The sequence below is a fragment of the Centroberyx affinis genome, unplaced genomic scaffold (assembly GCF_046629955.1).
Source record: "Centroberyx affinis isolate AG114_WGS23_722 - 3 ecotype Tasmania unplaced genomic scaffold, CSIRO-AGI_Caff_v1 ptg000789l_1, whole genome shotgun sequence".
In the NCBI taxonomy this organism is placed as follows: Eukaryota; Metazoa; Chordata; class Actinopteri; order Beryciformes; family Berycidae; genus Centroberyx; species Centroberyx affinis.
The window spans coordinates 185,008-207,980 of NW_027279396.1; the positions used below are offsets into that span (position 1 = coordinate 185,008).

At 43.5% G+C, this 22,973-nt stretch overlaps 1 protein-coding gene across 1 annotated transcript in view; it reads left to right on the forward strand.

Annotated features, from left to right (window-relative positions):
* The window catches only part of mctp2a (multiple C2 domains, transmembrane 2a), a 34,045-nt gene that overhangs the window by 5,317 nt on the left and 5,755 nt on the right, over positions 1-22,973 (forward strand). The window contains exons 5-19 of the mRNA XM_071520284.1: positions 1,045-1,187; positions 1,361-1,437; positions 1,549-1,663; positions 1,764-1,787; positions 4,188-4,370; positions 5,117-5,247; positions 5,355-5,541; positions 6,005-6,098; positions 6,194-6,296; positions 6,386-6,488; positions 6,626-6,727; positions 6,886-6,960; positions 7,274-7,393; positions 17,458-17,577; positions 18,693-18,734. Of these exons, the coding sequence (XP_071376385.1) occupies positions 1,045-1,187; positions 1,361-1,437; positions 1,549-1,663; positions 1,764-1,787; positions 4,188-4,370; positions 5,117-5,247; positions 5,355-5,541; positions 6,005-6,098; positions 6,194-6,296; positions 6,386-6,488; positions 6,626-6,727; positions 6,886-6,960; positions 7,274-7,393; positions 17,458-17,577; positions 18,693-18,734 (1,619 nt within the window). The remainder of the gene's footprint in view (positions 1-1,044; positions 1,188-1,360; positions 1,438-1,548; positions 1,664-1,763; positions 1,788-4,187; positions 4,371-5,116; positions 5,248-5,354; positions 5,542-6,004; positions 6,099-6,193; positions 6,297-6,385; positions 6,489-6,625; positions 6,728-6,885; positions 6,961-7,273; positions 7,394-17,457; positions 17,578-18,692; positions 18,735-22,973) is intronic.

The window sequence follows — 22,973 nt, forward strand, 5'->3', positions numbered from 1 at the left end:
GGTGGCAGCAGATCCTCCAAGCCCAGTGCCCTACTCCCTGCTAGTTGAGACCTTACTTTCCCTGACAAGATGGCACCACGATGATGCAATCCCCACACGCCCCCTGTCTCTCCACTGTTTGCCCAACAATCAACACCGTGCCAAAGACTCACCAATGGCATACATTGTCATTACATATTCTGAAAGGACCCACGCCACCAGCCCCCACTCCTCGGTTTTTGTTCTCCCCTTTTTTCCCATTAATTTCCATCGTCACCGTTCTCAGTCATGCCAGAGCTTTTCTCCTTGCTAGCTGCCACATTCTCCTCCTGTCAAGTTGCCTGGAGGTTTCCCTGTCACAGGCTGGCAGGGCGGAGCTGCTGTGGGTCCTGCCTGCCTTTGCGAGATGTTCATTTGGAGTGGGGAGCTGACAGGCCTGACAGCCCATCCCCACAGGGCCTTTGTCATGTGATTCAAGCCTCCCTGCAGGCTCTCTCAAGCACCCCTTTATTCCCCTATACAAATGAAGGCATGGGACTGGCTTTCATTTTTTGGCCAATCTGCATGCCATGGCAGAGACAAAGAAGTCCCGTACCCCCACCCCACTCGCAGACAGACTTTCTTAACAGGCTTGGGAGATTAACACTGGTTGCTTCTAGATTTTGGTTTCTGGTTGCCTCATGCTGGCGAGTGTTTCTACTCTTTCACAATTAAACAGCTACATCCCTCTGTTTTTGCCAGTAGATGTGGGGCGCACCTCCTCCTCACATATTTCAGTCTCACACAGCAGCTCTTTGATTTAACCAGCATGGGGGAAGGGTGTGTATAATATGTGTGCATGTGTGTGTTCTCATGCACCGTGTATGTTTTTAAGAGTGACAATATGTTCCGCGTGAAATAAACAGAGTTTGCATTAGATAATTCATTTGTACCATAGATTGCTATGAGATCAGTGTTTTTACACCGTGGTCGTATGTTAACATAACACTTTATGTTAATTACCACTTGTGTCACACTATACTTCATTGTCTTGTTGGTCTGCTCTTTTTTCCATGTTCATTCTAGGTACAAGTGATCCGTATGTGAAATTCAAACTTGAAGGAAAACAATTCTACAAAAGCAAAGTGGTGTATAAAAACCTGAATCCGCGGTGGAACGAGTCCTTCTCCCACCCTCTGCGAGACAGAGAGCATGTCGTCGAGGTTCGGGTAGGCCTCCTCTCACCGGTTCTAAAAACCTCTGCTTGAACGGCAGTGCAGTATCTTATGTGAAAGAAATGGATAACTAACTTTTTATAAACAGCTTTGGTCTACAGCAAAAGTGTTGTACAGGAGCCTGCAATGTACATGTCAAATTAATTGTGTCTGTAATGTTGTTGCAGGTCTATGATAAAAATCGCACCTCTGATGAGTTCATGGGTTCCAGCAGTATTGCCCTGAAAAATCTCGAATTATACAAGTGAGTAGTGCATTTTTATGGCATAAAATATAATGTAATAGATTATTATTAGGATATCCATAAGTGGCCATCAGTGTTAATCTTTTTCGTGACCTTTCTGTCTCTGCGCAGAACCTATGAGATGGAGCTGCGTCTGGATGATCCGAAAAGTAAGGAAGACAACATGGGAGTCATCATCGTTGACATCTGCTTAATGTTTAGAGATGCCACCATCAAGAGAAGCCCTGTAAGAGTATTTCTGATGCCAGAAGCTTTTGTAGATCTAATTTTCTGTCTCTACTTCTCCCTTGATTATTTGTGCTGATTGGATTCTTTTTGATTTACAGAGATGGCCACCAAGGAAGAATAAGGTATGGATTTTGTTATTATCACATCTGCTCTTAAATTAGCATTTCCAAATTTGATCCAAAATGAAATCACTATGCCAGTGTTCAATATTGACATTTTAATGTTTGTGCTTACAGTTTCCCTGATGTGAAGCACTAGGGGGCAGTAGCTCACTGTACTATAGTACAACAAAGAATGAGGTGTACGCCCAGGACTCCGGCTTTTGTGTGTAACCTTGGTTTCAGCACAGCCTATTTCTTTTGTGGTTTTATAGCGAACCTTTTTTGCAATGCATATTATATTCAGTGGTATATCATTTGCTGCAAAAAAAAAAAAAAGTATTGAACAATATTACATAGTAATCAAAGTTTGTAAAAATACTGATATTGACAGAATATGTTGTCTTGAAAGAACCCTTAGATGAGTATTATACTACAGTATTGGGTTTTGTAGTAAACAAAGTTCCATCTCTTTTCAAGCGGTATTCAATATATTGTAGCTGTAATTAGATTCAGAGTGAAATAGGAGGGTTGCTGTTTGGGACTCGCACTGCAGTGATTGTAGCTGTGGGTTTATATTCACACCTATATAGTCACTACATCTGCCACTGTTCAGTCTCTTGATGGTCCAGAAGACAATCTCAATTTGATATTAGATGACAAAGGAATTAAGCCATTTTCATACACATTGTAGGTTATCCACTACAGATGGTTAAAGGGACTCAGAGGGAGACAGAAATGTGTGATGGGACTCTACACAATGTTCTGCTGCCTAAATCACAGTGCTAATTTAACAATGTAACAATGCCATTTTTTTTTTCCATTTCATTTTTGACAAACGTACAATATCTTATTGCATTTAACACCTATCCTGGAGGTGCTGAATACACAGCTCTTGCAGCTCCACTCCCCCTCTTTCCGAACATCGTTTTCTCCCTCTGTGTTACCACCACGGAGACAGGGAATGGCAAGTGCCTAAGTAAAACTCTGCTGTGTGATAGTGTTTCAAACAGGAGGGGGGCGTATGGGAGAGAGGAGGGGGGCCTCTGCTGTTTGAGGCATGTTGCCAGTGTGGGATGCCTAAGATCGGCAAGGCTGATAATTCCCAGGCATAGCGGGCAATAACCCAGATGTTAGGATGTAATATCACAGCTGTGGATGGACAGAGCCGAGGTACCAGCCAAATGGACCTGGGTCTGAGCTCGTCCTGCTTGTCCCCATGCTGTCCCACCATATGGAAGCAATCGCACAGCCCTTTTAGGACCAGGAATAGATTCTCTTTAGGGGCCACTTACAGTTAAGTGGAATTGTTTTATTGGCCGCTGAGATAGAAATGTGTCCAAGATAAACACTTGGGATGACTTGGCTGAGGCCTGTTTTATATCGCTCCTCCACTCCCTCTGTTCCTCTTCTTTTGAAGGGGGTGATATTTATAGGGCTGTGCCTGTGGTATTCCATGTTAATTCAGGTCCCTGAGATGTGCTTTGATCCCCTCCGGATTGGGTGGCAATGTGGGTTGTGACCCCGTAGTGAAGAGGAGGGGCCGGAGTGGCAGGGGAGTCGTAGCGGGGCTGTTTGAAGCAGCGTCGGCCGGGGCAGCCGAAGGAGCCGGGCAATCAAAGAGGCAAGAGCAGATTACGGTCCTGCTCTTTAATTACAGTCAGCCCTACACAACCTCTCTGCTGTTTGTTTTTACAGCCCTGGCCTATCACCGCCCGGCCTCACGGGAACTCTAACACATGGAAACATATCAAGGCCCCTCTCCCTCGCTCCCTCTGTGACACACGGCAGGAGTAGTGGATTATTTGCTGGGCCTGTCCTTGATTCCAGAGAGTTCTCATATGCAGAACATTTTTGTTAATTTCTTAGCTCCGCTTTAGGATTTAAGATTTAGGACTAGGAACATTTTTGTACACCGAGATTTAGCATTCTGCGGGTGAAATTAAAATTGGAAGAATATGCCAACATACAGTAAACATATATGCTGGCCATACATACTGCATGTATGCATAATTTGCTGATGAGAGAGCTATGTGGTTTGCATCATTACTCACTGCTGCCTGCTGTCTCTAGTGCAGTATGCCAAGTGTCCTGCCTCCCCACACTCAGTCTGGGAGCCAGTGATGAGTGGGACTGTCACAGCCAGGGACATCTGGCGGCTCGCTGACGTCCCTCTCTCCCTCTCTCTCCAGGAGCGTCCGTGGTGTGGCTTGCCTGTCAGTAGAGATGTGCTAATGTGCTCCAACAGAGATGTGCTGTATAGTGTAAACCCTTGTCCTACTTTCATGCACTCTATGAACATGATGAGGTGCCAGGCTGAGGCAGGAGCAGGTAAACAGAGTGGAGCGCGCAGAGCTTCCACACACACGGTTTCCACATATAAAAAAACAGTAACTGTCTCTGTGTATTTGTGCCCCGCAACAGAACCAGGTCCAACCGGTGACACCATCCCAGCGCACAGCCGAGATGCAGAAGAGTCAGCTGAAGAACCAGTTGTGGACCGGGGTGTACGGTATCACCTTGGTGGAGGGACAGGACCTGCCGCAGTACGGCCATGGGGACATCTACGTCCGCTTCCGGCTGGGTGATCAGAAGTACAAGAGCAAGGTTGGCCTTGTTCTTTACTAGTTTTTCTCTTTCACTTCTTCTCCCACACTCCCTTTTCTCATGCTCCTCTGTCTTTTTTTCATGTCTTCTCAGGTCTTACTCTTCGTACTTCATCTAAGTCTTTTTTTCCCAGCCCCTATCTCTCTCCGTCCCGCTTCTCTCTCAGCAGGTGCCTGTCAGTGACTCACCTCCACCTTGGCTCACTGGGCCATGGCAGAGGCAGCTCATTAGACTGGGCATGGCTGCCACTCGCGTCTCCCCGTGCTTCAGGTGCTGGGCTTCACTGCCTTCATTTGCATACCCAGCATGCCCTGTTCATCTACCTCTACTTGTTGGCCTCCCCCCTGATGATTCTACGGTGCACTTGTCTTGTGTTGTCGTGTCATTTCTTTGTAAACCTCTCTGCTTTCCTCTCTGCTTGTTTGTTTGTTGAACAAAGCTGATTCTAATTGGAAGCTGTCAGTGTTTACAATCCCAGAGTGGCTACCGAGGTGTACACATACAAGCACACACACACACAAATAGACACACGTACACAAACACACACACACACACACCACCAACCTCTCCTTCTCCTCTCCTGCCTCGTTCTGGTTGGACTGAATGAAGACTTAATCCACCTGTCATGCAGGGACTGCTCAGTCTGACAATGCATTAAACCTGACATTGCATCAACGTGTGTGTGCGTGTGCGTGTGTGTTTCCATGTTACTGTATGTGCTGAATCTGTGGCTTTACCGCCCTCAGAACCTATGCATTCAGGCCAATCCCCAGTGGAGAGAGCAGTTTGACTTCAATCAGTTTGAAGATAACCAGGAACCTCTGCAGGTGGAGGTGTACTCCAAGAGAGGGAGGAAGAGTGACGAATCATGGGGGATGTGAGTATGTCCTGCTGGGTAGTGTTAATTTTGCTCACATTTGCTCCTCCATAGGACAAGTAGACTTGATGTGTTTCAGTGGAGCTATTTCCCTTAATGTGTTTCAGGTTTGAGACTGACATATCCAGACTTCCAGTGAATGAGAGGCAGCTCTGCACCCATGTGCTGGACCCAGGAAAGGGCCGGCTGGTGTTCCTGGTCACTCTGAGGCCCTGCTGCGGCGTCTCCATCTCTGACATCCACACAGCTCCGCTGGAGCAGCCTGATGAGAGAGACGCAATCGTGGAGAAATTTGTTCGTTTTTTTTTTTGTTTTCTTTTCTATAAAGATTACTGGACAGCACACCTTTATGTATATTTATTTGCCACACAATTTATTGGTTCATATATTGAGAGATTCAGCACCCGGTCACGTCTGTAAACTCAAGTAAATTGATTGCAGTGTGTTGTGTTTATATATATATATATATTTTTTTTTTTTTTTTTTGCATAAATATAAGGATTTTTCTGTCACCACCAACAGCCCATCTTCAGCCCATATTCAGGATTTACTAAGGATTCTAATATCACTTGATTCAGTTAGAAGGAATGCAATTGATTTTATGAAGTAGTGGCAGACAATTATTTCAATAATAACAAAATAATTCTGGTACATTTTGGGCACTAAGAATACAATTTTGTGTGGGAGATTATTACTTCAACCATCTTCACAGAAAGTGTTTTGAATAAAGATGACTTCATCACATTCCTTTTTGCAGCGCTTAAAGAACTCACACAAGAGTGTGAAGGAGGTCGGCTTCCTTCAGGTCAAGGTTATAAAGGCAACAGATCTTCCAGCAGCAGACCTCAACGGTAATGTGGAGCAGAAATTCACTTCTCTGATTGTGTTCCTCATGGTCGTGGCCTTCCTTTTAGATTAAATAATAACACGGCTTTGTCATTTGCAGGAAAAAGCGACCCCTTCTGTGTTATTGAGCTCGGTAACAGCAGGCTTCAAACTCAGACAATCCACAAGACCCTCAATCCAGAGTGGAACAAAGTCTTTACATTGTGAGTAAATACCATCACCATCCACCATAAATATGCTGTTTTTTATATAGATAAATGTGGATAACTTATGTATTAATCTGATGTTACAGCCCAATCAAGGACATCCACGATGTGATAGAATTCACTGTCCTTGATGGGAATGGAGACAAAGCCCCAAACTTTTTGGGGAAAGTGGTGATCCCATTACTGACTGTAAGTTTGATTGTGATCATCCAGTAGGTTACCGCTGTGATATGATTTAGTTTGTAAAGGCCTGAATTTCTCATCCACAAAATGTCCTATGATGATTATTGATGCTATAGATTATATTTCAAATCCTAATGCAAAAGGTTCAGAATGGACAGCAGGTTTGTCGGTTCCTGAAGAAAGAAGACTTGGGAAGGCTGTCCAAAGGGACGATCACACTGGTGCTGGATGTTATCTATAACAAAGTAAGGATCAAGCTAAATATGAAAAGTGGAACTTCTCCATATCATATGGTGATTCTGTTAGATGCATACTGAGTTTTTAATACAATAATTTGCTGTATAGGCTAAGACCAAGTGTTTTGTTTTTTTTTTTTTTGTTTTTTCATTACATCTTTTCCCAGGTCAGAGCCGGTGTCAGATCCTTCCAACCAAAGGAGACAAAATTCATGGAGGAAAACATAAAATTCTCCAAAAAGGTTATTTCTATTGATATTTTAGTGTTATTCACTACATTATGCCAATACACATAATAGAAACCAGAGTAGCAAAAAAAATGCCAGAATGTTCCCCTCACAACCCACTAATAATGTGGCCACAACAAAGCTGCACATGGTCATAGTTTGGATTGGTCATAGTCAAACTAATTAGTTTAATTGGCTTTAAACATCAAACTACATAGTAGCAAATAAGGGATTGTAAAGCTGAATCAACCTGATTGCAAAGTCATAAACATTATGTCCAGTATCAAAAGATACTAACTGGTGTTTTGTTCCAATTATTTCCCATTAGGTTCTTGCCCAGAATATATATCGGGTTCGCAAAATCAGCACAGCAGTTCTGTACACGTTACAGTACATTAAAAGCTGTTTTCAATGGGAGAGCACGCAACGGAGTCTAATAGCCTTTCTGGTAAGTCATTGCCTCACGTTAATGAACTCGCTTTAAGCCTTGGGGCGTACAAGTTTTGTCCCATTTCACTGCAGCCCAGTTTTAACTCTTTCATTTTATGTGAATTAGATGTTGAAGACTATCTTTGCTTTAGCCATTTTCTCTCTCTGCTGCTCCTTTTCCCATGAAAAACAATGGCTACCTTCTGTTTTCCTCCAATGTGTATGTGATGGATGTGCTTTATCCTTTAAATCAAACCCCACTTGGCTTTCCTTCAGTTCTGATGACATTAGAGTGTATTTGAAGGGCTGGGGCTTGGGTGTTTGTACATCTGACTTCTTAGCAAAGCCTCGTAACCCGGGGGACGGTGTAAGGAGGATCACAGTCTCGGCTTCCTTGGGTGGAGGAGTGACAGTCTGCCTCCGAGATTTGAACCTTGTTTAAATGTCTCTGTTTAGCTGTTTTTAATGAGGGTATGTGATCTAAGGTCCTAAGCTTAAATAATCTTAAATCACCCTGTGAATCCCCCTCCGTACAGCACATGTAATGTCATGATTAAGAGCGTACACTTGCCATGAAAGCCCTGCCAGCGCCGTGTCAGGGTGAGGAAGCGGTCACAGACAGGGTGTGTGAAGAACTCCTCTTTCACCGCCTTTCTTCTGTCTGCTCTGTCTCAGGATGACATGCAATTCATACCTGGTGTATTCTATAAGCCCTTCTCACTGATCCTGAGGTGCAAATCCCCCCAGGCAATGGCCAGGCTCAATGTATCACAGCCTTTAGAACAGCAAGGCACACAGACAGGCAGGCGGACACACAGACAGGAAGATCGAGAACAATGCGTGCGATTGTATAAGGATAGAGTGGGAGGCAGGCTACTATCTGGGAAAGAAAGTTGGAGCGCAGAAAGAGAGAGGCAGACAGTTAGGTAGGGTGCAGCGTATGCAGGCAGATAGCGAGAGACTTGGAAGCAGGCAGGCAGGGATATGGGCAGGAGAGCAGGAGGATAGGCAGGCTGACAGGTGACAGGTCAGCGGGATGGGGCCATCTTCTTCCACCTATAATTAGATCCTCCGCAGGCGATGGGAGTGTGTGGTGGCACACTCTAATCTTTCATTTCCACTTCCACTCCACCTGCTGTTTAGGAGTGCGGCACACAAATAGAGATCTTAGAAGGAAGGAGAAGGATTGACTCTCACACACACACGCGATTTTGATCATGATCAGCGTTACTGTAGTCTAATGGCTCCCAGTGATGAAATTACCTCACGTTCGTCAGGTGTATGTCATGTGCTCCTTGTTAGCGAAGTGAATAATTCTTGCGATGTGTACTTGTGTAACTATAGCTACTTTGCCATGCTCCTGTCTTTCTGTTTGAAAAAAAAAAACGGCTCTGTTTTCAGACTAAACACCAGCACACCGGTTGTTATTTTTAAAAGCAGACAGTAACAGTAGTTGGAGTATGCCTTTGTCTGCGACGAGGTGTGCTTCAAATAGTGTAAGTGTCGAAGGTGCATGGTGAGAATCGCCCAAAGAGAGAGTGAATCAGCCGCTGCGTGTTCATCACCCACTCATCAGCAGACTGAGAGTTCAACGAGCGAAAGGTTCTCGTTTTCAATGATTTATTACATTCCCAACGACCAACTGCACAGCCAAACATGTAAATCGCATACGAATATTTCCCGTGATTGATAGCGAAAGGAAAAAAATCCTGAATTAGGCTGCAAACAGACAGACGTGTGAAAGGAGAGGGCAGCCACAAGGCCTTGACTGACTCTCATTACAAGCCTGGTGCCATGCCACTACACACACTATTGCCCCTGCCCGGCCACAGCACAGCCACTCCTCCTCCTCCAAGTCATCATTTGCAATTAAGTTAGTGTTCGGAGCTGTCTGAAGCAGCATGCCACCATGCGCCTTAATGAAAGCAGCTCCCACTCCTATATTTATATCTTTAGGCAGTGGTAATAAGGTAACTGATTCAGACATTGACAGATGGCCTCTGCTTGCCTCTCAGATGTGCATAATTATACCACTAGTGTCTGCTCTTTTCTACAGTGGCAGGCAGCGCTAGGCTTCTCGGGGTATGCCGGTAGGAACCGCTGCAGCGGTGGGTCTAGCTTTAATATACATTACAATACATTATTTATCAAGCAGGCAGACCAGTCCTACCGTTTTACACCATATACATCCTGTAATGCATTACTGCTGCTGTGGTTTCTACTGGGACTGCGGGATGCCTCCGTAGTGCTTTACCAGGAATACTTAGCCATTATATCACTCAGTCCCGCAGGCCAATTCTCTGACCTCCGCACAGCATGCAGTCTATATTTCTATCCTGTTTATGTAGATTCATGTATGCATTATGAAGTGGTTGTTGGTGCGTGGTGTGTAAGATATTCAAATTTTGCGTGAGAGATCATTGGTCTGTTTCACGTTGGCCAAGTGGATGGGAATGTAATAAAAAAAAAAGAAAGAAATGGATGAATTTTTTGGAGACTTTTCCGCATTCTCATAGCAAGATAACTTTTCCCCTCATGAGTGGCAATCAGAAACTGCATTCAGGAAGATATAAATTGGGCATGCACAGTGATGAGTTCCAGATTGATGGCTCATTTGGCATTATGCTGCCATTGAGTATTATTGTGTGAGAGGAAAATCTGTAAAGAATGGAAAGTCTTGCAGTATTGTCATTGTTTGCGGGTGCTGGAGGTTACTTGTTTTGATTGTGCAATCTCCTCAGCAAGCAAAGTCCACACTGTTTGAAGTTGCCTTCGATTTTCCACCCATGGGTTGCAGTTTTAAAATAGTGCCTTTCTAATTAGGTAATGTAAAAAAAAAAGAAAAATCTTTCTCACGCGTTTAAACAAAGTTCTGGCAAATCCTCATAAACATCTTCATCAGTGAACGGAAATACAAACAAGAAATTTTGATTTTTTTTTTCTCTGCTTGTTTATGCTACAGTAATGAGCCTAGGATCTGCACTTTTCAAGAGTTTGACAACAGCATGTTCTTTTCTCTGAGAGAGAGAAAATGTGACAGCTAAAATCTTCATAAAATAACGGCCTTTAGATGTGCTTTTCACTAAGACTGAGCGAGATGAATGTGCTATACATCAGCAGTGACTGCAGAGGGGTCACCCAGAGTTCTTTGCTGCAGACAAGGATGGGACCTGTAGATGGAGCTATAGCACTGCTGGAAATGTGAACGGAGGTGGAGGAGATCAGTTACTTTTCCCAACAGGAACCATTCGTGGGAACAACTTGGAGTGAAATCCTCCATTCTGTGCATTAGACCGAGAGAGACAAGTTTCTCCCCAAGAAAAAAAAAAAAAAGAAGAAGAAGAAGAAAAAAAAAAAGCTAAATGAGCATGTATTAGCCAGCCAAATTAATCTGTTTCAGAAGTTTAAAGTTGAGAACAATTTTGATTTAGATGAAATGGATGAAAGTTAAAAAAAGAAAAGGGATCATTTACACTTGAAAGCTGATTTGGAGCTTTGCTGTCATTAGACCGCTTTAAGTATTTAAGTAGAATTAATATTTTAACATATGAGGTACCTCATCTGTCAGGAGTTAGACTAGAAAGAAACCTGTATACCTTATGTGAGTATTTGAACCATTTTCTTTTTGACACTGCCAGGTAGCAACCGCTTTAGACATCATTTGACAGCCTGTGAAATGCTGATTGCCTCACATCACAGACTGTAAAGATGGCATTTGATGAATGTTTGATGCGGTGCAGCTGTAAACACAGTTGGCAGCTGCAACGGACTCTTTTTTTTTGGGCTGATAGAATCATCGTCTCCCCAGATGAGGGCAGGACAGGGTCAGATCTGGCTCCAGAGGTCTCAGGAGACCACCTGTGTAGAGCCGTGGCAGTTGGGGCCATTAACCAGAACACCAGCACAGCCAAGATCAAAGCCATAATCAGAGTTGTCATAATTGTTCTTGTTAACACTGTCCCTGAAAATGAGATGTTTTGTGGGTCTTGGATCTGCCCGTTTGGGGGGTTTACTGCAATGCAGCGCGGCCGTGCTTTTTGTGAGAGCAGTGAGAGAGCAGTGTGTGCAGTGTGTGTGTGTGTGTGTGTGTGTGTGCACGCCTGTGAATTGTCTTCTTGTTTCTGCTTTGCATCTGTTTTCTCTCTGTTTGAAAAAGTTGGAGGCCTTAAAGGAGTGGGTTTCTTCAGTCTCATGGGGGTTATGCTCTCCATCTCCATGGCTGTGGGAGTTCTCACAGAGTGTGCGGTGGGAATGTGTCTAGGATAAAAAAAAAAAATTTAAAAAAAATGGCAGCGATAGTGATGTGTGTATGTGTGTATTCATGGTTTTGAAAATAGTGAGAAATCTATTAATTATTAAATGATAGGCTATGAGTACCTGCAAACTGCTCAGCAATGCCTTCTGATTTGACATAGTGTTATTCAGTGTGTGTCAGTTAATAGCTCTTGAGGCTTGCTGGATGCACGAATATGTAACCTTGAAGCATGTCCCCTTATTAGTGGGATTAACAAGCTTTCTCTGTTAATATTCACCTCATTAGGGCTATAAAACCGTGCCCATTTTAAATATGTATGTATGTTTTAGGACATGGACACATTTGATTCAATATAATCCAACCAAACTCACTGCCATTCAGTGTTATAAAGTAGCGCAAGGTAATTTCTAAGTATAAACAAATAAAGTGGCTTTAGATGAATAATAGCCTAGTGCACTAAATAACTGTCAGCAGCACGGTTTAGTCTGTGCCTCTGTTGCACTGTGTTTTATATTGTACTTATTTCCAGCCTAGATGAAGTGTGCTCTGTGTTTAACCCCATTGTGTGTGCCGTATCGTAATGACTGCCTCTAACACACTCGCCACCTTCCTAGTCACAGAGGACACCTCTCCCCGGGCAGCTGAGCCGGCGACCTGTCCGCCCCTGTGTGTGGCTGTTGTGGGGCCGGTCTCGGCCCCGGCACGTTAACGTGCGTGTGAGCCGAGCTGACAGGGAGAGAGAGTCCACGCCACTCCCTCCCCGCCTCCTCAGGGGAAAAGGCTCGCATGGCAGATCTGTCACCCAGGAGGTCGCTCAGTGTTAACGCTCCCGACACGGATTAAACACTCGTGGCCAGTGCCGGAGCGCGGGGTCAGAGTAGCCGCCACTGACAGGCACCACAGGGCCCCTGCTGACCGCCCCGCTCCGGCCCCGCACTGCCGCTGCTCTGGCCCTGGCATGTGTCAGACAGGCGGGGAGACAACGGCCAGCGCTGGCCCTCTGAGCAAATGCTAATGCTCTGCCTCGCACGGCTGCTCTTCCTCAGCGCTTTGATAAAGAGCCTGCTATCACTATTGCACTGCACTCTGCATGCATCCTTACAAGCTGTGGCGTTTTCTTATCATTCTCCAGTGGCTAACCTTCTGTTTACCAGTCAGAATAATTAGTCAACACTTAATTCACTCAAATTAGATCAGAAGTACACTATGTTATACTATTTTTTATTGTTTAGTTTTGAAATTAGTTTAGGAATATAGATGTGTATGTTTATATTTAGGTATGGATTTATTACTAAAATCTATACTTTTTTCTTGTTTATGGTTTTCATTTAAATGTGAAGCTATTGATGAAAGAAAAAAAAACAAGCACAAAACTAGCTACCTAACTAACTTGGTAACTAAGTAAATATCAAGGCTTGTATATCAGTATTTGATTTAAAAAAAAAAAAAAAAAGAATTGTAAATTGCATTGTACTCCAGAGCTGCTACAGCTGATTTAGCCCCGCTCAAGAGGGAGATGAGATTCCCCATTTTATTGCTCTCAGTAGAATGCAGCCTCTCTCTCTTTCTCCCCCTCTTCCTCTCTCTCCCTCTCTCTCTCTTCTCTCTCTCCCCAGTCGATAAGACTTGAGCTGAGCGTATGTGAAATATTTATTCAGCGTTAGCTCAGAGCGCCACGGCTGCCCACACACTCTACCTGCCCCGAAGAGAAATCTTATCTGTGCTTCCTCTGCCTCCGACACCCCCTGAAAGCCTGTCCCCACACTGGCCCAAGCTCACCACAAATTACATGTCTCATTGCTCTGCGTTTACAGCTACTTTAAAGCCTGCCGCTGCCGTCCCCAACATAAGCCCTCAGCCAGACTCTGTTCCAAAAAAAAAAAAAAAAAAACCTGCGTGAGCTGAGCTGCCACTTGCGCCTTTGATTCATTATTAATCTCTTTTTTGTATTTTAATTGAGGAAGTAATGCAGATTAATTTTTGCTGCCCTTGATTTCACCCAGAAAAAGTACATCTATATCAGAGCGAAGACTGTGCAAGATTTTGTACCCGCTTTTTATTTATTATTATATTTTTTGTATTTTTGCTATATTCCACATACTTCTGTGTCTGTGTATGCACACACATAGATTCTCTCTCTCTCTCTCTCTCTCTCTCTCTCACACACACACACACACACACACACACATACACAAACACACACATACACAAACCCTGCAGCCTGTAGTCAGTCTTGTTAAACTCTTTCAGTATATGTTCACGTAATCTGGCATCCATCCACAGCCCCCATGACTGACCCTCATAATGCTGGCTGGTGCTCTCCTCGCTTTGTTTAGCTTTCCAAGTGGAGTGCAACTGAAGAGAAATAGTGTAGATACAGCCAAGATTAAATCCTCTCTGTTTTTGGACTGTGGATAGTTTTAAAAAATATGGGTATTTTTTTTTAAATCTACCACATAATAAATGATAGGGGAAAGAGAGTTTTCACTTCGTTATGTTTTTTTTTTACAGCACCGGTAATGTAATTGTATGGCCCCATATGCTATAACATTACACTAATTTGGCTCATCCGCAGTATTATGTCTGCTATGCTGTTATGTGATGCCTGTATTTACGGCCCCTTGTCTGCTGTAGTGTATAAGGAGAGTGTTTGGCAGCCTTGCAGTCTGGTGTTAAGTCTGCCAGTCAGTAGTTTGGGTTGGTAGACTGGGCCACCCCCTCCTCTATTAATCAATTTACAGGATGGTAGAAACTCTTAGTGAGGGTGTCTTTGTCCCTTTGTTCCTGCTACGATCTCTCCCCCTCCTGGGAGAGTGTGGGTGGTGGGAGCTGCCATGCTTGCTCAGCTTTAAGTTTTTTTATTCACACTTTTAATCGCTGAGTGCTTTATTATTAGGTGCTGGATTCTGCTGGCCAGGGGATCTGCATGAGAAGGCGCAGAATGCATTTAGCGGAATCATATTAATGGCACTATAAAACAAATCTGTCAGGCTGTTCTTAACCCTGCTGGCAGAATTGCTCTGCCCAGGGTTGCCCCTTCTCCAGGCGCTTACAGGTGGCTAAGGAGAGTGCATCTCCATCACCTACTCCACCGTGCGCTAATAGTTTTATTAATTCATTCTTTTTTTTTCCCCCTGGACACCCCGTGCATAATCATACAGACATTTTTCAGCTAAATGGTGTTTGTCAAGGGAGGTTTCCTACATTAGAGACACTCCTCCCAGACATACATACTAACACTTGTTCAATTACAAGTCGTTCATTATCCAATTCTGCTGTGTGTAAACCTAAATGCTCAAGGTATATCATTAATTATTGCCTCCCCTGCTTTTGTTTGTTGCTTTATGTCCTTTTGGTTAAATAAATGAATGCTTTACCGCCCATGTAACATATTAGCATTGTAGTGTTTAAAGGTTTAAGGTTTTACTTGTCATGTGTAATTTGTTGACGGATGGAGAAAAAAATGCAGTCAGGCCCTCAAGACAGAAATGGAGCCTAACTTTGACGGCAATTAAAATGTGGATTATTTTCTATACAAATTTACACTTACGCTTGAAAGGTTGCACTTTGTCCGACATGTCCTTTAATCACTCAGCTGCTTGCTAATAAAACATAAACCACTTAGCGGGGAATTAGTTCCGTCTCCATTTCACAGAAGCTCTGGAGAATGTGAGGAGACAAGGGAAAGGTATAGTCCTGCCTCTGCTCATTACTGAGGGATATCTGACGGCAAAGTCTCAGTCTGTGCACCTGAGTGAAGGAATCTGAGAGCTTTTCCCAGATGTTTCTCTGTAACGTTTTTATTAGTGTTAAAAAAAAAAAGCATGTAAATCCTGCACACATGGGCTGACATACCATGAGGGAGGAATTGAGAAGATATTTCTGACAGTTTTGGTTTATACCCTCATTTAAGCACTCAGTTTAGACACAAGGCATTGTATTTCTGTAGGCTTTTATCTTGTCCACTGAGCCAGAACGCGGTGAGCAGAAATTTGCATTAGTGGGCGATTATGAATACCTGTGACAGATTCTCTCTGCCGGCTCCCTGGGCGGAAATGAATTGGCTCCCTCTGTTGACTTGCACAGGGAGACAGAGACCAAGCAATTAGACTTTAGTGGTTAATGTAGCAGCTTTTGCAGGGAGGGCAAGGAGGTTCAACATTCCTGCTGGGCTCATGTCAGTTTCCAGGCACATTTTCCCCCCTTTCTTTTTCCTTTTTTATGAGAATGCTGGAGATATGACAGGCTACCTGTCCACCAGCCAGCTGAATTCCTCTGGGGTGAGGAGAGCGTCGCTTTAGAATAGCCTCATGGGAACTGAGGTGACAACATATGACGTAGGTTATTCATAACCGAGAGGAGATGCACTGCAGCTACCTCTGCACATCATGCATATTCATTGTTTACCTTTTTTTCCCCACCAGCTCTAGTTTGCGGCTGTATAATTCAAATGAGCTGTTATAGGAAAATAACAATAACATATTGTTCATATTATTTCTTTACATCTTGGTCGTCCCGCCGTGTTTCTGCGCATTGCTTTTGTTCACCCACCATCTCCCAGATTGTATTGAAGGATAACAAGCGGTACAGTGGCGAAGCCTAAGGCAGTCGGGCCACAGTGTTGCGTGCATTACTCATGGTTCACGTTTCCCTGGTGGCCATTTGAACCTAGGCCTGGTGTGGCAGTAGGTAGGCTGGCCCCCAGAGCAACATGCACGGACTCTGCATGGTTGCTATGACAGGAGCAGTCTGCTGTTCACAGGCCTGCTATTGAGGCCTGAAGGCCCCAGTGCTTCACATCCTGTCTCAGGCTTAACTCTAACATATTGTTCCTACTCCAAGCAGCCTCCAGCTCTTTGAGCCCAGACTGCACTGTGCTATCACACACCAGCAGTGGTTTAGCATAGCAGTGATGCTCAAAGTTTTGAAACAAACAAAATTTGCCAAAGAATAAAAACTTGGTGAATTAATTAAAATGAATGTAACTGATACAAATGATGCAGTAGTTATAGCAAATGTAGAATATAAGAAGAACGCACATTCTATACAGTATATGCGCTAAATGAGAGAGGACCATATGTTGGATGTATTGGCACATAATCACACTATAATAGATTTTAAGATTCAACTTGCTGTGGGGGACGTTTTTATTTCATCCCTGTCAACCTGCTGGTGTGATCCTCCTCACACATTCCTGATAATTTCAGTTGGAGACAGACTCATTAGGCTGTCACTAAATGGGTTTAAATGCAGCCGACCAATTAGTGCTCTGCTGTGAAATGCAGTGGGTGTTGTGCAACGTGCTTAGCACCACTCCTTTACAGAATTATGAGGGATTATGCATTCAGTGTGATCCATCTTATTTCTACCAGGGGTCTTGGCTTTTCTCAGTATCATCACCATGGAGGGGGTAAATGTTGCAAATGCTCCTCCAGTTGCCATATGTGCATAGTCAGAGAGCCTTGCTGTCTCCGAGTCTAAGAGGATTTGATGTGCTAGTTAAAAGACAGCATACCATGCCTACCCATGTCATACTTTCTGTTCAGCAGTAAGGCACTTTGCCAGTGTTGTGTTATTGGTAGATATAAATAGGATTTGAAGATATTAAAAGTTGTCCCCAAATGTCTGTTACTTTCAAACCACTAAGAGCGAAATCTGTTGCCATCGGCTGTAGATCTCAGTGGCTTTACAGTCTGTTGTGCTTTTCATGAGATTTGGGATTGGGGGGGTAAAAACCATTATAGATGTTGCTGTGGGAAGAGGCTTGTTGAGATTTGAGAGGGTGTGTGATGTGCTATGCTCTATACTGTCACGTCCTGTCTCCTCAGATCTTCCTGGTGACGGTGTGGCACTGGGAGCTCTTCATGCTGCCCCTCTTCCTGCTTCTGCTCGTCGGCTGGAGCTACTTCCAGCTCAGCACAGGGAGGGCCAGCTCCAACCAGGACCTGGTGAGTGACGTGCGCTGTTCATCCACACAGATCTATAGAAGCACATTGTTACAGCGCTAACATGTACTGTATGCTAACCCACCACTGCTGAGACGCTATGGGTATAATACATTTTGCCAGTTTTCTATTTATATGTCAACTTAAAACTGTTACGCTTACACATCTACGGTATATTACAATGGCATTATTACTACTATATTTTTTTGAAACACATGGGAGCTGTTAAATTAAATGCATGGCACACTAGGGTTGATAGTGGCACAATTCTGCATGTTATAGAGCTGGTTAGACTAGTTTCTACAGTGTCTCCAGAGGCCAGACGAATCATCAAGCAGCAAAATGCTGTTAAAATTAAATTACTGCAATTGTATGTATATAATATATTGGTATAGCTGCACTACATTTGTAAAGGCAGCACCACAGCCCTCTGCAGAACATGCCACTATCTCCTCTCTATCTACTGTTATGGAAATATGTTTGCCCTACACATGTCTGTGAAGGTTAATGCTGTTCACACTTCTGACTGCCCCCCAATTTCACTGTGTTGTAAGCCATCTCATCGGCCAGCTAGGGGCCTGGCCTGCTCACACGCCCTCCCCGGAGCAACATCCCCAGCCCAGTGATTGTGTTTATGGCTGCTGGCAAAGATGCCGTCCCTGGGCAATGTTAAAGCCCAGGCTCACCCTCATATCCAGTGTGGAGACTCTGTCACCTCTGTGTGACCCTCTGGCCGGCAATGACACAGCTCTGTTCCCAGGCAATGTCACAGTGTGCACCACAGCGGGGTCAGGGATGACTTGATATAAAGTGATCTAGGCAACAGCATCCAAATTAAATGTTTTTTTTCTCTTTCCCCTTTCTGTTTTTCTGTGTGCTTATGTTGTGGAGAAATGAGATTGCTTTGGTGTGACAGTGCTCTTGTGAGGAAGGCCCTCTTTCACCTCTCCTTTTGTGTGAGGTCACCCCTGTGATGCAGTCTCTATGGAAACAGGCCTCTCCCAATAGGGGTGAATGTACTCGAAGAAAATTTCATTACTAGGTGTTTGTTAAAAATGCTCCAGTGCCCACATGTCCCGTTCATTTGAAATCACCCTCTACCCTTTATTCTCTCTTAGGTGAACATGAGCATGGCTGAGGATGAAGAAGAAGATGAGAAGGTATTTTATCTTGTCTCTTTCCACCGTTTTAAGGGATAATATGTTTTGGTAGAACATTAACAACACTTTTTAGTTTTAATAAACATTTTACCATTAACATTTGCTGTTCCAAAATTTAAAGAACACTTTGTCTGAAAATCCTATAAAAAAAATATAAATCTTACTGTATATCAGTAGCACAGTGAACCTTAATATTTCTCTCTGAATAACCAAGGTTAAATCAAACTAAAACGTCTGGATGCAGTTGGTGGTTACAAATATTTGGGTCAGCAAATGCCACAGATTATTGTTCTTGTACGCATGGACATTTGCTTGTTAAAAAAGTAAAAATTATTCTACCAAAGTAAAGATGTCATACAAGTTCTAGTTGGGACTTTTGCAAAGTTACAATGACAAATATTTCTCAGAAGCTCACTTCTACCCAAGAATAGAATATTTTCATGCATCCCAAATGAGGACAACATCTATGAAACAGTAATAGCATGTGAACACACACTTCTCCATTCAGCACTTTATCCTATTCCTCTGGGTATTCAGTGTCACTCTGCAAATGCACTCTGCTGCGATATCCCAGCCCTTTGAAAAAATCTATAAATCAACTTTAAACTGTATCATTAATTGAGGTTTGTGCAGCTGTTGGGGATAATATCAGTAGATATTTGTTCCAGACTTGTCTAAATGGAATGGTTACATTGAGAATGACCTTTTACTACCAGAACAAATCAAGCTAAGTGCAATAACACAGCAATAAAACTATTCTTAATCCAAAAGGTTATCAATCATTTTCACAGTTGTTCATTTGTAAGAAATCAACACTGTCATTTCTTTTAGTAATATATCTCAATGGGATAGTATTATTACTACAACAAATTTTAAAGTACCCTGAAAATTGTACTTCCCCCACAGCACATATTCAATTACACTCATCCCACTGTTTTCTATGAAGAAGGAAGAGTTAACAGGGATGTGTATTATTGCTTTATGGCAATGAAGTGTGGAACTAACGCAAAGCCTCCAAGCAGTGACCCTTGTGCTGCGTGTCTAGGCCCAGGATTCATATCCATAATGTGCTCAATATATTCTGCTGTGATGACCCGGGGCTACGGAGAAAGCCAGCTTCTTTTAAAAACACAGGCCCATCCACCAAATCCTGTCTGAAAGGATGGGCTAATTCACGGATGAAACTCGCATGATATGTGTGCACACACCGAGTGGGAAGCGGCACTTGCCATCATCGCTATAGGAACAGGCAACCTGGTGCTTAAACAAACAGCTGTGATACAGGGAATTCAATGTTTTTTATGAATATTGAATCAGGCAGGACTGCCTTTATGCACAGAATTTAATAATGTCACCCCTTCATAGAATCATTATTACCAGTGTCTTTACACTACTGCAAAACACCTCTACAAATAATAGAGGTGTTTTTGCTTTTTTACTCTTACTGTGGTTTGAGAAATAGCAATATTTTCAAAATGGTGTAAGAATTTATGAAAACCCTGCGTGTGTTTCAGAACTCAGCATTGGCCTCTTAAAGCTTTTTGAAAGGTTTTCCATGAGCCTCCTAAGCCCTTTCACACTCAGAGGAAATGAAATATCTCCTTTCATTTACTAATTAAGCAGTCACCCATGTTTGTTTTAAGCTGTCAGCTTTAATTTAAAGTGGCTTATTTGAAAGTCTTGTTATGGTCTTGCTGTCACTTGAATGTGATATCATGCAGTTAGATCAAGCAGTGTAGCTTTACACCTCCTATCAAAGTCTTCTTTAAAAATATTTGGGGTTAAAGAGTGATCAGTGTTAAATTTGATGACTTCAAAGGCTTTGCTTTTTTCCCTAGTCTTTTCTCTAACGTGAATAAAGGCTTTTCCCTCTGAGAAGGTTATGATTACCACTCAAATATGTTTTTATCCCCCTTTTTTCCCCTTGAGGAAGGAAATATGTAAACCTCAGACAGAGCACCAAGAATGTGAAGGCATGACGTTAAAGAGAGACGAAAGGCAAGGCAGTGTTACAGCAGGATAATACAGAACAGATCCTCTCCCTGTGAACAAATCTGTCCTCAGGGAAAGAGACAGCTTACAAATTATGTGTGGGCAAAGTGACTTCCCTTTGGCCTTAGGTATCAATTGTGCAGATAGACAATATTTAATCATAACATAAAGAAACAGAGAGGCAAAACAAGTCCATAGATCTCCAATACAAATGAATGTGGGAAGATGAAACAGCCCTTCCATTGCCCCCGGCTGGCAGGGCTGGTCTGGGGTAGAGTTGCTCCCGTAGCCCAGCCCAGGGGAGTTGGGAGGGGGGGTCGGGGGGGCAGGGGGGCAGGGGAGGAGGGGGGCGCTAGACTGAGCTGGGGGGGGGGGGGGGGGGGTTACTCTATCTCTCACCCCATAGACCACAGTCACCGCTGGGTCTCCTTGAGAGCACCAGTCAGACAGACTGCCCATGTCATAATCTGCGGCGTGCATTACCAGAGCGACGGCACATGGACCCACTAACACATAAAAGCCTCCAAGAGCTTTTTGTGTTGTGCATCAATTTGTTTGTTAGCTCTTCATCGTACCGTGTGAGATGATTTCCCAGGAACACAGGTGTTTTTCAATTACATGCTCTTCTTGTCTTTGTCAAAAAAAAAAAAGTCACTAGAAAATATTCAGTCAAGCTTTGGCTGAATATTCAAATTTGGCACCGTTTATTCTAATTAAAATGAGCTTTTTCCAGCTTTTGATAATGCCCCACATGCCTGGGAGAGTATGTTTACCTTTGTGCAGGAGATCAAATTTGTTCTCCATTACGGCACCTTAAAAGGAAGCTTTTACAATTTTATCTGAAATGAGAATATGATTTGACACAGGTTTTCTAATCAGTAGACATTTAGAATTCATGTAGTCCATCCCCAGTTTACCAATCCCTTTCCATTTCACAGGGAGCTGTTTTATTTATTTTTGTTTTCTAGGAGAATCATGCTCTCTTATAGAGGCTGAAAAGAGAAATGAACAAAGATAAAGAATATCATCAAATGATTAATGTAGGAAGGACTTCAGTGTTGGTCGCTAAGGAGATGGAGGATTTCAAGAATCTTAAAGGAGATGAATAATGATAATCATGAGAGCTGAGCCTCTTGATGCATACTTCAGAGTACATCTATTGGTCTGTTTTTCCCTTAGAAATGAAAGCCACTATGTTTTCTCTTTTTTTCTGCCTGAGCTGTATTTTTGGCTAAATTTACCTTGCATGTGTATCCATTGCAGTTAAATAATGGTTTGTATCTCTTATTAGATTTGAATTCTAATTCATGTAATTGGGTCCCTTAAACAAGTTTAAATGGAAATATGAAAGGGAATCTGAGCCTAACTGATGCGTCTCCATATCTAGTGAGCTATCATTTCTCCATGCGTGGCTCTCTGGGTCCATCAGGAGCTCACCGACATGGATTTTAATGGCTTTTAGCAGGCACACATAGTGTTCCCTGCTTTCAATGAAAACTTAGGATAAAGAGCTCAATTAACACCTGATGTGGAGTAAAGGACCCGCATGAACATTACGCAGGGGTTGAAGGTTTGCTCTGGCCCTCATGCAGCGGTGTGTGGTAAGATGATGCATAAAGGCCGGTACTCCCCGCTCCCCACAATGAGACCACGAGATGTTAATCTCTTTAGCTATCTCACAGAAAGCATATTTGAGATAGTTTTTCCTTTTTTGGAGAGTGCCGAACCTCCAGCGTCCGTCCAGATCTGAGCCCGGTGGGGGAGGCTCCGCGAGTGTGGGAATTGCTCTCTTCCTGCGCCTTTCGTGGAGGAGACCAGGCCTGACGGTGGGGAGTCTCTCTGTGCTGGCAGACAGAGTGTTCCCATGGGCTGCCTCATGAAGCTCTGATAAAGGCATTCTGTCTGGACGCTGTCAATGCACACGGGCTGGGGCTCGGCCGCCTTACAACATAAACATATAGACATCCTCAAGCCTCCTGTTAGAGTCCATCAGACAGCACCCTCCCCCACACACACACACACACACACACACTCATTCCCCTTCTCCCTTTCACTCGTCCTCTCCCGCCCTCCTCTCTGTCATCATTCCTGTCATTATTTCCTCCTTTTGATGTGAGGCTTCTCAGCCCTCTTTAGCTTGTGTTACTCGTGTTATCTCTAGTCACTCCTCTGCCTCTGGAAGGCTTCACACACTCTTTGCCATTTCCAGCCTTGATGTGATCACATTTATTTCATTTCAAGACAGAC